Genomic DNA, 18,137 nt, shown 5'->3' on the forward strand with positions numbered 1-18,137 from the left:
TATGATGTTGATGAAGAAGGAAGACTTTGTAGAGCTTTATGGGCTGATCCTATTTGTCGAAAAAATTATGCACTTTTTGGTGATATGGTTTCTTTTGATACAACGTTCCAAACAAACAAGTGATGTTCTAAATGTAGATTTTTTTTATGTTCCTAAATTAATATCTATCATGTTTTGATGTTCTAAACATATATTTCTTATGTTCTAAATTATGTATGTCTTATGTTCTAAACATATATTGCTAATGTTCTAAACATATATTGCTGATATACTAAACACAGATGCCTTATGTTCTAAAATATTGGCAAGTTTAATAATTAAAATAAATTTCTATGCTCTAAAGTTTATCCTTAATGTTCTAAAATATACCTTTATGCTCCATAATTTACCTTTATGTTCTAAAGTTTATCCTTAATGTTCTAAAGTATACATTTATGCTACACAATTTACCTTTATGTTCTAAAGTTTATCCTTATGTTCTAATATTTTCAGCATATATAATTTGTGTATGTTTCAGATATAATATGATCTTTGGTCCATTTACTGGAGTTGATCATCATAAGAAATGTGTTACTTTTGCGGCTTCTTTTGTAACTCATGAAGATATATCATCTTTTGAATAGGTTTTCAAAACTTTTCTTAAATCAATGGGAAATAACGAGCCTGTGTGTTTGATTACCGATCAAGACCCTGCAATGAAAGTTGATGTTCGTAATGTTTTTCAAACTACAGAACATAGGTTTTGTGTGGCATATTATGAAAAAGGTACCTGAAAAAGTAGGTCGGGCAATTACCTAAGAAACTGATTTTTTTAAAAAACTTTGTGCATGTGTTTGGCATTTAGAGATTGAGCCAGCAGAATTTGAAGAAAAGTGGAACAAAGTTATTTCAGAATTCAATTTGAACGATCATGAGTGGTTGGCACACACGTTCAATATACGTGATATGTGGATTCCAGCGAATTTCAGAGATTTATTTTTGGGTGGCATCATGAGGACCACATCTACATCCGAAAGTGAAAATAATTTTTTCACTATGTTCACAAATCCCCTTCTCACTTTGATTGAGTTTTACATGAGGTAATATGTAAATGTCTAAACATGTTCTAAAGTTAATCTTTATGTTCAAAAGTTTTTCTTTAATGCTTTAAAGTTTTCTTTTTTTGTTTTATAGATTTACCATTTTTCCCAACTCTCTTTTATTTTATAATTTTTGTCTTACATGTTTTAAAGTTTTAGTTTAATGTTTTAATAGTATTTAGATCATAATAATTATGTCATGTGTATTATTTTAATATGTTCTAATGCAATTCACTTTATGTTCTAAAGTTATCTTCTATGTTCTAAAGTTAATTTTTATTTTCTATAGGTTTGAATGTGCATTGGATGCTCAAAGGCACACTCAAAATAAAATGGATAATGATTCGAAGAATAAGCGTCCAGAGTGTAATACTCCAATTCCTTTAGAAAAAGATGCTTCCGAGTTGTTTACAACAACAATTTTTTTTATGATTTTCAATATGAGTTTGAAATTGGATGTTTTAATTGTGGTGTTGAGGAGATGAAGAAGGACAATGAGATTTACATTTTCAAATTAAGGGAAGGATTTAGGAGGAGGGCTTTTGATGTTGTTTTTTATCCAACTACCTAAGATACCAAGTGTTTTTGTAAATAATTGCACTCTTCTTATCAATTTATTCATAAAATTCACCAAAGGCTTCCAACTAAAACTTTAATAATATAATTAGAACATAATGAGAATTAGAAATTATACATGCAATTTAGAAAATAATTAGAAATACTTTAGAACATTTACATGTAATTTAGAACTCAATTACAATTATTTTAAAACATATATATATAATTTAGGACATCATTAGAAATATTTTTGAACATTGATATGTAAATTATAACATATATATAAAATTTAGAACATTATTAGAAATACTTTAGAATATAGACATATAACTTAGAACATAATCAGAATTACTTTAGAACATAATAGAAAATCTTAAAACATATTAGAAATACTTTAGAACATAAGGGAAAACTTAAGAACATAAGGGGAAAATATAATAAAACATAATAGAAAACTTTAGAACATAATAGAAATACTTTAGAACATATGGGAAAACTTTAGAACATAAGGGAAAAATATAATAGAACATAATACAAATTTTTAGAACATAATAGAAACTCTAGAACATAATAGAAAACTTTAGAACATAAGGGAAAATTATAATAGAACATAATAGAAAACTTTAGAATATAAGGAAAAACTTTATAACATAATAGAAATATTTTAGAACATCTTATTATGCTCTAAAGTTATCTCATACTTTAGAACATCTTATTATGCTCTAAAATAAGAATAACTTAAAATTATGTTAATGTTCCAAATAAGGTTAATGTTCCATATGATATCAATGTTCCAAAATTTCTGTATAGCATAATAAAAAAATTATAATTAACTAAGTCAAAACTTTACACCTTACCATTTTTGTAAAATCATCCCCATATTTGTCTTCAACCGAAACATTTGGTGAAAGAATCATGTTATCAATGACATCGAGAGTACCTTCCATAAAGTTGAAGCACAACAAATAATAGTGATCTGGTAAAACGACCGGAAAGAAAATCTACGTTTGGAACATAATCAGAGACTTTAGAACATAAACAAACATGTGTTTAGAACATAATCATATACTTTAGAACATTATAATAATAAATTAGAACAAAATTAGAAATACTTTAGAACATTGACATGTAATTTAGAATTCAATCAAAATAAATAAAACACTATATAAAGAAAAAAAAAACTTACCAATTGAAAGTTGTTAAATGTTGTTATTTCGGCATTTGTCATTTCTTTTCTCATTTGATGAAACAAAGTTTTTTTTCTATCTTCCCAACTTTCAGTATTTTTGATGTATTTTTCAGTGCAAAGAATGAGCTGGAAAAAACAAAATTAAAACTCAAGTAATTAGAACATTGACATATAATTAAAACATAGACATGTAATTTAGAACATAATTAGAAATAATTTAGAACATTGACATGTGATTAAGAACTATATCAGAACTAATTTAGAACATTATTTGAAATACTTTAGAACATTGATATGTAAATTAGAACATTGACATGTAATTTAGAATATAATCAGAATTAATTTTGAACATAGTCATATAAAATCATGATAAATAAAAAAAAAAAATTTAACTAAGTCAATTCTTAACACCAAAACCTTCTTTACAAAATTAAACCACAAAAAACTAATCATATATATGTCTTGTATATTCTATATAGTAAGATAATTAGAACATACATAGCATTCAGTAGAGAAAAAAAATCTACTCTTCTTGTCTACACCACGCCTTTTGTTTTCACAATTTAATATGAAAGCAAAAGCATCTGCAATGTAGTTGAACATGTGACTACATCCTGAAAGACTATCCATCTCATCTCTCCTAATCACCGTCGCCGATTTGTCAGCATACAAAAGTTCTCTAAAATAAAAACAAAAACTATATTAAATCAAAACAGCATTTTGAACATAAACATAATACTTTAGAACATAAGCACGTAATTTTAAACATAAGCATAGTGCTTTAGAACTAAATTTTAGAACATGACCAAAAATATTTCAGAACATAAACTATATTAATCAAAACATAATTTTGAATATTAGCATATTAGTTTAGAACGTAAGCACGTAATTTTAAACATAAACAAACAACTTTAGAACATAAGCATAGTACTTTAGAACATAAACTTGTATTATTTAAAACATTTACTTAGAAAAAATATAACCATCGAAATTGAATTTGATTAGAAGACGAAGATGTGAATTTCAAACATGTACTTTAGAACATAAGCTTCTACCTTAGAAGATAAATACAATGTTTAGAACATAAGTATATATATTTTATGACATAATAACATACTTTTATTATATGCATATAAATATAGATGGATGAAATCTTACGCGTTATCTCCTTGAGCAAAAGCATACTCAGCTATCATTTTATGATCTACATTGTTGAAGAGTTTTTCATGATTAACCATAAAAGGCAAACGCAAGTACATTGGAAGCTTATCCTTTCCTCTTTTTTTCCTTGTTTCTTCTTCTTCTTCTTCTTCTTACTTCCTATTCAATTGAATTAAAAAAAACAATCAACAACTAAAATCAAATAATAATCAAACAACCGCCATAGCCTAAATCTAATTACCGTTGCTTATTCTCTTTGTTGTTCTTTTCTTTAACATGCTTCTTCTTTTCTTTTTTGGTTTTGTTGTCCTCTTCTTCTTCATTCAATGTAGGTGGATGATCTAGATTAAAAAAATCTAGAACATTAAAAGAACTTTTGACATAATAAATATTATAAATTTCCAATATACATATAAGAAAAATAAAGTTAAAATAAGTCAAACTTACCAACTATTGGTGAGGGCGTCAACAAATTGAAGCTTGGAGGTGAAATATCTTTATGCATCTTTTTTGGAGGAATTGGTGTCTTTGGTGTGTCGTCATTCCTTTTCGTTTTCTTCTTTATTGTACGCAAGAAAATTTTAAGCTTATTCTTTTGTCTAAACAAAATCAAAATTACTTTTAGAACATGGGCAAGTAATTTAGAACATAATTAGAAATAATTTAGAACATAAACATAAATACTTTGGAACATATTTAAAATACTAATAACAAACCCAAATCAAAACCAATATATATAACTAGAAAACACAAACCATTAATCCTATATTAAAGTTTTACCAAATCGTCCAACATATGTTCTAAACCAAAACCAATGTTTTAAATATTCCTATTATTAAGTTACATTGATTACCCTTCCTTTGCTTCAACTTTCTTTTTTTCCTCTTTTTCTCCTTCCTTCTTCTCTTGTCTTTCTCCTTCTTGCTCCTCTTGTATTTCTCCTTCCTTCGCCTCTTGCCTTTCTTCTTGATTATCCTTTTATCTTTGTTCTTGCTTTTCTTCTTGTTCTTGAGAATATAAAGGAAAACTTTAGAACATAAGGGAAAAATAAAATTGAACATAATAGAAAATTTTAGAACATAATAGAAATACTTTAGAACATAATAAAAAATACTTTATAATCAAAAGTACTTTAAAAGATTGACATGTTCTATAAATAATTTCAAACATATATTATAATCTTTAGAAAATAATAGAGAACTTAATGTCATAATAGGAATACTTTAGAACATAAAGGAAAAATATAATAGAACATAATAGAAAACTTTAGAACATAATAGAAAATCTTAGAACATAACAGAAATACTTTAGAACATAAGGGAAAACTTTAGAACATAAGGGAAAAATATAATAGAGCATAATAGAAAACTTTAGTTTAGAACATAATAGAAATACTTTATATCATAACCTTTTGCCAAATCTCCTTCTTGCTCCTCTTGTCTTTCTCCTTCCTTCGACTCTTGTCTTTCTTCTTTATTATCCTCTCGTCCTTGGTCTTGCTTCTCTTCTTGTTCTAGAAAACATAATTATAAAACACAATATTAGAATATAATTGTATCATAAGAATTTGAGTTGGAACATTAACATAAACTTTAGAACATAAAGTGCAAACTTTAGAACATATAACTTAAACTTTAGAACATATAGCGTAAACTTTAGAAAATAAGCATATACGAATATTCTATTTCATTTTTTTAGTACTTTTCCTTTTTAAAATACTTTAAAACATAAGGGAAAAATATAATAGATCATAATAGAAAACTTTAGTTTAGAAAATAATAGAAATACTTTAGATCATAACCTTTTGTCAAATCTCCTTCTTGCTCCTCTTGTGTTTCTCCTTCCTTCTCCTCTTGGCTTTCTCCTTCCTTCGCCTCTTGTCTTTCTTTTTGATTATCCTCTTGTCCTTGGTCTTGCTTCTCTTCTTTCTCTTGAAAACATAATTATAAAACACAATATTAGAATATAATTGTATCATAAGAATTTGAGTTGGAACATTAACATAAACTTTAGAACATAAAGTGCAAACTTTATAACATATAGCTTAAACTTTAGAACATAAAGTGCAAACTTTATAACATATAGCTTAAACTTTAGAACATATAGCGTAAACTTTAGAACATAAGCATATACAAATATTCTATTTCATTTTTTTAGTACTTTTCCTTTTTAAAATCAATTAATTAAAAGAACATTAATAAGAAATGAGTTTGAAAATAATTGGAAATTACCAAGTATAGGTGAAGAGATAATATCATCTATCTTTTCATTGATATTTCTCTCATCATTGTTCTTTTCTCTTTCTCCTTCATTTGATGGAAAATCTTCATAATAATTACAAAACACAATTTTAGAACATAATTATATCATAAAGATTTGAGTTGGAACATAAACACTTGATTTAAGAGCATAATTTAGAACATAGGTATAATTTAGAAATTAAACATGTAATTACCATGTCCCAATGTCTTTGGTGACTTATCACCATTGAATTTCTTCCATGCTATGTTCATCAACATATCCAATTCTTCTATGAATGCCGGTTCATCGAAGAAATGTTGATCTTGACTAAGTATGGAAGGACTTTTTTTCTGTTGTTTTTCTTCTTCTTGATTTACCAATGGCTATATATATAAGAATACATAAGTTAGAGTCCAATAAGACATTTATATATGTTGAACTATTATAAATATAAAAATTACACTTTAGAACATAGGCTGAAAATAGTTTAGAACATGATTATAATACCTTTGTTGTATACTTGCACCAAATGTTGTCTATAAGATGATGCATTTTCTCAGTTGTTTCTTCCTCAACAAAGATATCCTTTGCTTGTTCCAACATGCTATAAATCTCTTTTACATTCGATGCAAGACTTTTTGCCAAATCTCCAAATTTGCTTAAAAAGCCTTAATAATTTAGAACATAAAATAATAAATATTTAAAATATTATAGAAATAAGTAAATAAATTAATAAAATACAATTATTAAAACATTATACCATCATATCATTTGAAGACGTGATAGAATTACAAGTCATTGATTGGTTTTCCACGTACAACTTTCTCTTTTCCTTTGTCTTTCCCTTGCTTTTTTATTACTTTCTTCTCCCCTTGTTTTTCTCTAATTGTCAAGGGTTGTTCTTTCTTCTTGTCTTTGTCATTCCCTTGTCTTTTTTCCAATCCCTTTTTAAATATAAATTATAAATTTTAGAATACATGCATAAATATAATGTATAGATAAATATAAAACGATAATAAACTTTAGAACATATTTTATAAAGTTTAGAACATATAGTATAAACTTTAGAACATAAGCATATACAAAAATCATACCACATTCAATTTCATTCTTTCTAGTACTTTTCCTTTTCCAAATCCAAGGTCTTTCTCAAACTTCAATCTTGTATAAAACCTTTCTTGGTTCCAGAATGATAGTAATGGAACTCCACGTGGTATCTCCAACCCCTTTCTTTGTACCCAATCAAAATAGGATACCTACAAGAACATCATTAGAAATAATTTAGAACATTGATATATAAATTAGAACATAGATATATAATTTAGAACATCATTAGAAATACTTTAGAACATAGACATGTAACTTAGAACATAATCAAAATTACTTTATAACATAAACAAGTAATTTAGAACATAGATATGTACATTACAACATAATCAAAATAACTTAAAGTAATGATAATTAATTAGACTCTTTTAGTGCATTTTTATCATAATATTAATAACATATATAAAGAATGTTAAAAAAATTAAAAATTACCATAAGAAAGATTAAAGGACCCGTGAAGCAAGATTCTCCATCTTGCCATTTTTTACAAGTTTCCATCAAGTGCTCCTTCACAAATTTGCACCAATCCAACTTCACTATATTCTTTATATCCTTGAAACTATACAAAAACTTTATGTATAGATGGTTTCTATTAGTTGAACGAATGCAACTATTAACTACACAAACAATGAAGTTGTAAATGAATTCATCGAAAACTCGATCTTCTTCTTTATCTACCGCTTTCACCTTTTCGATCCTACTAATCAATTGTCCATTTTTTGGAGCACCCTGTAAGTAATTTAGAACATGGACAAGTAATTTAGAACATAATCAGAAATACTTTAGAACATGAACTTATATACTTTAGAACATAATCAGAAATACTTTAGAAGATCATAAAAGTAAATTAGAACATAATTAGAAATACTTTAGAACATCGACATGTAATTTAGAAATCAGTTAAAATTACTTTAAAACATAGATATATAATTTAGAACATCATTAGAAATACTTTAGAACTTAAAACATAATAAAAATTACTTTTAGAACATACACATGTAACTTAGAACATATTCGGAATTACTTTAGAACATACACAAGTAATTTAGAACATAAATATATACATTAGAACATGATTTGAATAACATGCAATGTACAAGCACACATAGATATATAAAGCATAAAAATATAATTTTCATACCCATCCAAGGTCAAAGTTTTTCAATATAAATATGTAAAAAATATAATTTAGAACATAAGCCAAATAACAAGTTTAGAATACAAGCACACATAAAAATATTCATACCACTTTAAGATCAAAGTTTTTTCTCTATTTTTGCATAAAATTTGCACATTCCACATTCTCCTTATTTTCTAAGGTATCAACAATTGGAATATCTCCCATTTGCAATCCATATTTCATGTGAACATCAATTTCATCAAAAAATATTTCTTCTTCTCTCCCCGGTAGCATCAAGCAACATCTTTTGGGATCAAAATTCGTAAGAAGTTGTTTTGTCAACCTAGATTCAAATTAAAGGTTTAGAATACAAAATACATATAGATTAGAATAGAAATAAAAATAAAAATTAACATAATAATTTAATTTTAGAACATAAGAATCGATCTTAAAATCATAAAAATAAAAATAAAACTTAGTGCTAGTGCTTACCAGGAATCGGCATGATATGGTGCATCCAATTGCAAAAAAGCTCCAAATCCAATTTTCTTAATTGCTTCCTTATGCTTATCAGAAAGATTTACCAACACTTTTATTATCAATTCCTTGGTTGTAACTCTTTGATAAGTTGTTTGCTTTTTTTTTTTCCTCTTTGATTACTTTGACATCCTCATCATCATTTTCTTTTTCAATCTTTCTTTTCACATTTTTTTTTTCCAAACCACCTGAAAAAAGTAGAACATTAGAAAGAATTTTAACATAATAAAAACATGAACTTTAGAACATCAGCATAAAGTATAGAACATTAGCATATAATTTAGAATACATGTACTTGTTAAAAGAATATACTTTAGAACATAAGCACATAGTTTACAATGAGCGCATAGTATTAACATGAACACATAGTTTTATAGCATGCGCAATCATATCAGATTATAAGTATTCAAATTAGGAGAAAAAAGATTTAAATTAGAGCATGAACTTTAGAACATAAGTTCATTGTTTAGAACATGTAACTTAAAACATAAGCATATAGGTTATTGTTATAAAAATAAAGTTTAGAACACATGTATATACTTTAAAACATAAACATGGAAATGTAAGCATGTAACTTACAAAAATAAAGTTAAATATTATTTACTTTAGAACATAAGTATGAATGTAGAATATAAACATGCAATTTATGACATTAGCATATAAATTAGAACATCAACAAATAATTTAGAACCTTTTTTTTTTATCATCTTTCACGTCCTCTCTTTTATCATCTTTTTTCTCCAAGTTTGGTCCATCCATCTCTTCATTAGTATCATCTTTTTCCTCCAACTTTGGTCCATCATCATTCTCATCCCCATCATCATCTCCTTCTTCCTTTTTTTTCATTTTTCTAGGTGGTTGAATCCTTGATGGAAGCTTGCTACCTTTTTTTCGTTTTAGACTTTGCACATGTTTCTCAAATTCATCTTTGTCAATTACTTCCGCTTCATTTTCAACAACTTTCCTTTAAAATCAAATATAAATGATTTAGAACATATATGATAATCTTTAGAACATAATAGAAAACTTTAGATCATAATAGAAATACTTTAGAACATAGTAGAAAACCTTAGAACATAATAAAAATACTTTAATTACCTTTTTCTTCCATAAGTAATTTTTTCATCTGGTATAATAGCAAGTTCTTCTTCTAAATTTTCTTCATTTTGGCCTTGCATTTTGCTGCAATTTTAAAAAATAAAAAATATTAGTAACATTCCAACATTAATAATATATTTTAAACATAGGAATAGTTTAGAATATGCTGAAAAATAGTTTAGAACATGCTATCATAATTATATTATTATAACAAAACTCAGAAACAAATTCGAACATGATTAAAAAAAAAGAGTTTAGAACATAATTAAATCTCAAAATCAAACTAAAATTGAACAAAAATCGAACATGAATCAAAATATTAGCAAAAACATGCATAAACAAAATGCCAAAAGCCCGAAACACTAACCACGAACAAATAATCAATATACAACCAAACAAACTCTCAGTAATTTTAGTAGCTCAATCCTTTCATATAGAAAAATGCAACAACAAACACACTCAAATGTTTCCATTTTCGACGTTTTCAAATTTCAATTCAAAAAATTCCGATTAAATAAAACCATTTTCAATCCTTCACCAAGTAATAATCACAATGCTTTCATTAAAAATTCATACAGATTCGTGACAGTAAGCTGAAACATCAATCTAATCAAATTCGAGCATAATCAAATACAAAATTACATCATAAATTACGTCTACAAAAGCAATAAAAAATTACGATGGAAAATTATAATTCATACCTAAAACAATCTCAAGGAAAAAAAGCAAACAGATCTAAATTAATCTAAACAAAAATCGGAAAAAACTAGGGTTTATACATGAAACTGACCTTGAAGAAGAAAGGAGGGGCAGTAGGCAGAGTAGAAGAGGTTGTAGTAATAGCCGTAGCAGCAACAGATCTATTGTTCGAATACACATACACAAAAAAAATTCAAAAATTTACATTAATTTGCAAAAATCGAACTAATTCGAAAAAAAAAAAAAATAATCGACAGATCTAATTTTTCGAACATAAATATTTCACAAAAATCGAACAAAAATAATTCACAAAAGTCGAACAAAATAATGAACAAAAATCGAACGAAATAATGAACCAAAATCGATCGAAATAATGAACAAAAATCGAACAAAAATCATTCGCAAAAATCAAACAAAATAATTCGCAAAAATCGAACAAAATAATTCGCAAAGATTCGAACCCTAAATTTGCTAAACTCGAACTCAAAATAATCAAAATCCATACGAAAATCCAACTCAAAAATCGCACAAAATAATACGCAAAAATCGACTCCTAAAAATCGCAAAAATCGAACCCTAAATCCGAACCCTAAATATCGCAAAAATCACCTATTAAAACTTCTAATTCACTTGAACATCATGCTAATTTCATGAAACTATGAACAAAATCGAAAAGAAAAACATACCTGAAGCGAAAATCCTTCAAATTGCAACTTCTATAAGATTATGGGGGTTTGAGGAGAGAGAAAATGAGAGATCCGGAAGAAGAGAGAGAAAGTTAGAGGAGAGAGAAAAGGTTGGGAGGTGGGTAAGGGGGTTGAAAAATTTGGACACGTGTTTTAATCTTAACCGTCTAAAACAACTTAATCCTACGGTTGAAATGGGTTCTTATATATCTAGGGTTCTTATATATCTAGGGGTTCTTACCGGATCCCTCCCCTATATATATATATATATATATATATATATATATATATATATATATATATATATATATATATATATATATATATATATATATATATATATATATATATATATATATATATATATATATATATATAAGTTTGATAATGAGAATGAAATTTTCAAAAAGCTCATGTATCAAGGAGAAATTCCTAAAGTTCCTCTAGATTAGGCTTTAGAGTGATGAAAAATACATTGGAGTCAAAGGACATGTAAGGAAATAATAAGGTTTAAGCTATGTCAACAATAACTAACGCTATAAAGTAGAGAGCTTGAAAGTTGCATTATTAGTTGTAAAGATACAAAATGAACATCTTGCATAGATAAAACAAATATTTGGCAGAGTCGAATGAAGCCACAAGCATATAAGATGGTTGATTCTCTGTTGACACAAAATTGAACAAAATACGCATGGATTTACCAGCAGAAATTTTAGATAGTGCATACATGTGAATCATTCTTATATTTACCTACAATGAAGACAAATGACAGATAACAAAACAATGATTCAGTCCAAATTTGAGAATAATTACTTGTAATGCACAAGTTAGAAATTCTGATGAAGCATTTCCAGTGTGAATTTCCTTTGAAAGTTGTGTCAACAAAGAGCTTACCATCAAAATACCATTAACCTGTGTGTCAAATAATTTGATTTTGCTACGTAAGCTTCATTTTGCTTATTTACAGTTGAAAATGCAACTATTTAATTCTCCACTTTCATAACAGTATCCTAAGTTGCACGGAAACTGGAAATCGGGGAAACAAAAATTTTGAAATTATGGGAAACGGGGACACGAAAAATAACATAAGTAAAAGACATTTAATTGGAATGAAATACAAAATAAACTTGCAAGAAATAAAAACAAACAAATACTTCGTTTTGTAAATTGCAAGAATTCCCCTTTCTTACAAATTAAATCCAAAAATAAACATTAGATTGGTGAAATCTACCGGTGGTATTTAGATCAACGTTGTTCTAGCAAGGCAGTGACGGAAGTAAACAAGGATCTCCAAAGCTTGGAAGCGACAATTACAGAAACAACTCAAACAACCATGCTGCTTGCACTACTAAAAATTGGCCAAATTGCGACCGGCGCAAATGGTCGCAAAAAATAGTAAAAACGGTCGCAAAACATAATTGTGACCCTCAGCGGTCGCAACATGGCGGTCGTTATTATCTTGGTCGCAAAAAAAAAATTTACGACCGTTTGACGGTTGCAGATTTTTAACGGCCGTTTTACCTATTTTCAACGACCGTTAAAAAAACGATCGCAAATATTAGAAATTGCGACCGCCTTATGAAACGGTCGCAAATATTGAATTTAGCGACCGTCATATAAGCCGTCGCTAAAAGTATTAAAAAAAACAAAAAAGAAAAAGAAAAATTTGTGAGAAATTCTTTCTTTGAATTTACTTTTGCTTGATTTTTTATTTAATTCTTGAATGTTTGATTTAATTATTGATCTGTAGTTTAAAAATTTGTTGAATTTGATTTTCTCTTTGATTAAGCTTGAAATGATGATGTTTGTGATTCAATTTGCCTTATTTTTAGGTTCCATTATGATTTGTGAGTAGATTAGTAGCTAGGGAGAAGGGGAAGCATGCTTAATTGATGATTTTTGCTAGTTGATGATTCTTGGTTGATTGAATTGTTGCAATTAAATTGGTTAACATAGTTGTGCACGTGATTAATTTGATTAGGAGTGATCAACCTAGATGATTAATCTAGATTGCATAGCAAAATTCAATCACATAAACCCTTGATTTGAGAATTGCTTTAATTGGTTGAATTTGATTGTGATTTTCCTTGGTAGTCATTCTTAGTGAACCCTATCTTGACTTATAGGAGATAGCCCTTGAATTCTATAAATTGCAAATATTATTTGTCCTTTGCAACGTTTGAATCAATTGAGTTATTCATCGATTAGCATGATCATTGAGCTTGCATGTGGAAACCTTAATCCCTAGTGTTTAGCATATTGATTTTCTTGACTTGATTAGTGGATTGAAACCTTAGTTACAATTCAATTCACTTCTCATTTTTTGAAGTAGCTTGACCATAGGCTATAACATTCTCCCTCTCATTCCTTTGGGTTCGACCCATGACTTACCTCTATACTCGTATTAGGTTTGTTAAGTGATTATAAATTTGTTTAGCTTTAGGGAAGATTAGATAATGACCTAAATTTTCCCTACGTCAAAATGGCATCGTTGCTGGGGAGTGATATTGGTGCTTTGTTATAGTTGTTGAGTCTACTTCATTTTTAATTGGAAAATACAAAAAAAAAAAAAAAAAAATCTCTTTTTGGCTACATTTGTAACTGTGCTACTAATTGTTTCTTTTAAGATTGTACGCGTAGAGCACGTGGTCGTTCACTCTTGCCACTTGATCCGGAAATTGAGAGGACAATTGCAATGATAAGAGTTTCAAGACGTTCTTTAAGTTCTAGCTCTCCAACTGAAGAGGAACCACAAGAAGAAGAACAAGCAAGGATGGGATAAAATCCAAGAGTGGCGTTGAAGGGATTGGGGATTCCGGGTGCATATAGGTTTGAAAGTGGGATTGCTCCACCTACAACACCGACAAATGACTTCAAAATAAGGCCAACAATGATCACTTTGATAGAGAGGCGACAATTTAGTAGGGCTAAACATGAACGCCCGCTAAACCATCTCAAAGAGTTCAAAAAGTATTGCAACACTATCAAAGTGAATGGAATTTCCCAAGAATTCATCTGCCTCAAGCTTTTTCCCTTTTCTCTCATAGGGCGTAACTTGGAATGGTTAGCCAAGGAGGTCAAACCCAATTCTCTAAAGACATGGGACGAAGTGACCAAGGAAATTCTATCCCGTTTCTATCCACAAAAGAAAACGGCGGAGGCTAGAGCTTTGATTCAAGGTTTCAAGCAAAATTCTAGTGAAAGCCTCTATAAAGCATGGGAGAGGTACAAGAAGTAATAAGAGAATGTCCTCACCACAGAAATCCTACTTACCAAATTATTCAAATCTTCTATGGTGGCCTAAGTCCTCAAGGTAGTGGTAATAAGAACCAAGGGAACCAAACTTCCCAAGGTAACTATAAAAAACCGAGGTTATAGTAGCCAAAATCAAAATCAAAGTCAAAACCAAAACCAAAATTATGATAATCATAACCAAGGTTATGATAACCATAATCAAGGTTGTGGTCAAAATCAATATAGAGGTAACTAGAACAATCAAAATAGGGGAAATTTTCAAAACAATGCTCAAAGAGGTCCCCCACTCGAATTAGCTCAAAAGACCCAAAGTTATAATTCCTATGTTCAACCCTCTTCTTCTTTTTCTAGGACAAAATTGGAGGAAATCATTAAAAACCAAACCAAGCTATTGAACACTTACATGGCGGTGAGTGATAAGAAGTTTAATGAAATGATGACCCACAATAAGATTCTTGAAAACCAAATTTCTCAACTTGCTAATGCTTTGAAAGACCATGCAAGACCTTCTTTACCTTTTCAAGGCCTAGACCCTAATAGACCTGTTAATGCCATAGTCACAAGCAGTGGTAGGGTGCTTGAGTAGAGTTTGCCTAGCAAGAGTAAGAGAGAGGAGGGTGCCAAGGAGGTTTTAGCTGAGGATGAGAGAAGTGGTGCATCTTTGAGTAAAGTAATGGTAGAGCCAACTAAGGAGGTGAAGGAAGAGAGAGAAGTTGTGAAACCCAAGCTTCCTTATCCACAAAGATTCATGAGACACAAATTAGATGAACAATTTGGAAGATTTATTGACATGCTCAAACAACTTTATCTTTCTCTACCATTTACCGATGTTGTCACCCAAATGCTAAATTATACAAAATTCCTAAAAGACATTTTGAGCGGTAGGAGGACTTGTGATGTTGTGGAGACGGTGAACTAGACAAAAAATTGTAGTGCAATCATAATGAACAAGATGTCACCTAAGCTAAAAGATCCCGCAAACTTTTCCATCCCTTGTGCTATTTACAAAATGCAAATCGATAATGCCTTATGCGACCTAGGAGCTAGTGTTAGCCTTATGCCATATTTGGTGTACCAAAGACTTGAATTAGGGGAACTCTTGCCTACAAACATTACTTTGCAATTGGCCGATAGGTCAATCAAAATTCCGAAGGGTAAGGTGGAGGATGTCCCTTTGAGGGTTGGCAAATTTGTTATTCCGGTGGATTTTGTGGTACTTGAGATATGGACGAACATGCTAGCATTCCTATCATTCTAGGTAGACCATTTCTTGCTACTTCGGGTGCTATGATCGATGTCAAGAGTGCTAAAATTTCACTTAAGGTAGGAGATGAGGTGATTGAATTTGACTTGAATGATAGCATGAAGTATCCAAGTTCTTTCTTGGAGAATTGTATAATGATTGACTCTCTTGATCATGTTGTATCTTCTATGCATGAGCAATTTCTCACCTCTAATGATGCCATTGAGAATATTTTATTGAATTAAGGAAAAGATAAGTGTTCCTAGCAAAGAGATGACTTTGTATGAAAATTTGCTCAATGGAAGCCTTGAATATGTTGATGAGAAAATGTGCATGAACATCACTAGCCAAGAAGCATTGCAAGTGTCTACAACAAAGGAAGGTAAAGGCGTCCCCATGGTTGAGCTCAAACCTCTTCCATCACACCTCAGGTATGAATTCTTAAACCCTAACTCAACTTTTCCCGTGATTGTTAGTTCCTCCTTGAATGAGAGCCAACCTCAAAAGTTATGTGGTGTGTTGAGAAATCACCAAAGTGCTTTGGGCTATACCATTGATGACCTCAAGGGTATTAGTCCCACCTTATGCATGCACCACATCACTCTTGAAAGACAACGAAAACTTCACCCTCAAATGGGGGAAGTAGTCAAGAAGGAAATCACCAAGCTATTGGATGTGGGAATCATATTCCCCATCTCTAGCTCAAGGTGGGTTTCCCCGGTTCACGTTGTCCCAAAGAAAGGAGGCATGACCATTGTGGAGAATGAGAAAGGTGAGCTCATTCCTACAAGGACGGTCACGGAATGGAGGATGTGTATAGATTATCGACGTCTAAACACATCCACCAAAAAGGATTATTTTTCCCTTCCCTTCATTGATCAAATGCTTGAAAGACTAAAAAAGGCATAAGTATTATTGTTTTCTTGATGGTTATTACGGTTTCTTTCAAATTCCTATTCACCCTGATGACCAAGAGAAAACAACTTTTACTTGCCCATATGGAACCTTTGCTTATAGGAGAATGTCATTTGGGATTTGTAACACCCCCGCCACCTTCCAACGGTGTATGATGAGCATATTTGGAGATATTTTGGAAGAGGAAATGGAGGTGTTTATGGATGATTTTTTGGTGGGAGGTGTTTCATTTGAAGCTTGCCTTGAGAATATTGAAAAGTGTTTGGCTCGGTGAGAGAAAGTGAATCTAGTCTTTAATTGGGAGAAATGTCACTTTATGGTTGAGGAAGACATTGTTCTTGGTCATAAGATCTCCCACAAAGGAATTGAGGTGGACCAAGCAAAGATTGGAGTCATTGAAAAGCTACCACCTCCGGTCAATGTAAAAGGTATGAGATCTTTATTGGGGCATGCCGGGTTTTATAGGAGATTCATCAAGGATTTCTCTGTAATTGCTAAGCCCCTCAATGATCTTTTTCAAAAGGATGTTGAGTTCGTGTTTGATGATAAATGCTGGGTAGCATTCAACAAATTGAAGAAAGCCTTGACTTCAAACCCCCATAGTCCAAGCCCCGAGATGGGATTTACCTTTTGAATTGATGTTTGATGCTAGTGATACGACTATTGGTGGTGTTTTGGTTCAAATGGTTGATAAGAAGCTCCATGTCATCTATTATATGTCAAAAAACCCTCAATGGAGCTCAACGAAACTACACAAAAACGGAAAAGGAGTTTTTGGCAATTGTGCATGATGTTGAGAAATTCCATTGTTATTTGTTGGGTTCTAAAACGATTTTTTTCACGGATCATGCGGCTCTCAAATATCTCTTTTCTAAGAAGGAATCAAATCCCATATTGCTTCGATAGGTGCTTGAATTTCAAACCTTTGATATTGAGGTTAGAGACAAGAAAGGGGCGGAGAATGTTGTGGCGGATCACCTCTCCTGCCTTGAGGACTTCCAATTCTAAGATGATGGTCCCCCTATCGAAGATAGAATGCTTGATGAATTTTTATATGCCATTGATGTGAAGGTACTCCCTTGGTTCGCCGATTTGGTTAATTTTCTAGTATGTGGGAGTTTCCACCTTCATTTTCGAATAATCAAATAAAGAGGCTCAAAAGAGAAGCTCGACACTATTTGTGGGATGATCCAATTTTGTATAAGCTAGGAGTTGATGGCTTGCTCCGTCGTTGCATTCCAAGTGAAGA

General features: G+C 30.1%; 1 protein-coding gene and 1 non-coding gene across 2 annotated transcripts; one reads left to right on the top strand and one right to left on the bottom strand.

Moving 5' to 3' along the window:
* Positions 1 to 14,633: 14,633 nt before the first annotated feature.
* Positions 14,634 to 14,738, bottom strand: LOC145561105 (small nucleolar RNA R71). The gene has a single exon (XR_014093686.1). It is a non-coding gene; the product is annotated as a small nucleolar RNA R71 (small nucleolar RNA).
* A 2,466-nt stretch (positions 14,739 to 17,204) lies between these two features.
* LOC145557714 (putative mitochondrial protein AtMg00860) lies at positions 17,205 to 17,522 on the top strand. The gene has a single exon (XM_081618887.1). It carries the CDS (start codon positions 17,205 to 17,207, stop codon positions 17,520 to 17,522), a length of 318 nt encoding a protein of 105 aa, XP_081475013.1.
* The last annotated feature ends 615 nt before the right edge of the window (positions 17,523 to 18,137 follow it).

The sequence above is a fragment of the Chenopodium album genome, chromosome 9 (assembly GCF_948465745.1).
Source record: "Chenopodium album chromosome 9, dcCheAlbu1.1, whole genome shotgun sequence".
In the NCBI taxonomy this organism is placed as follows: domain Eukaryota; kingdom Viridiplantae; phylum Streptophyta; class Magnoliopsida; order Caryophyllales; family Amaranthaceae; genus Chenopodium; species Chenopodium album.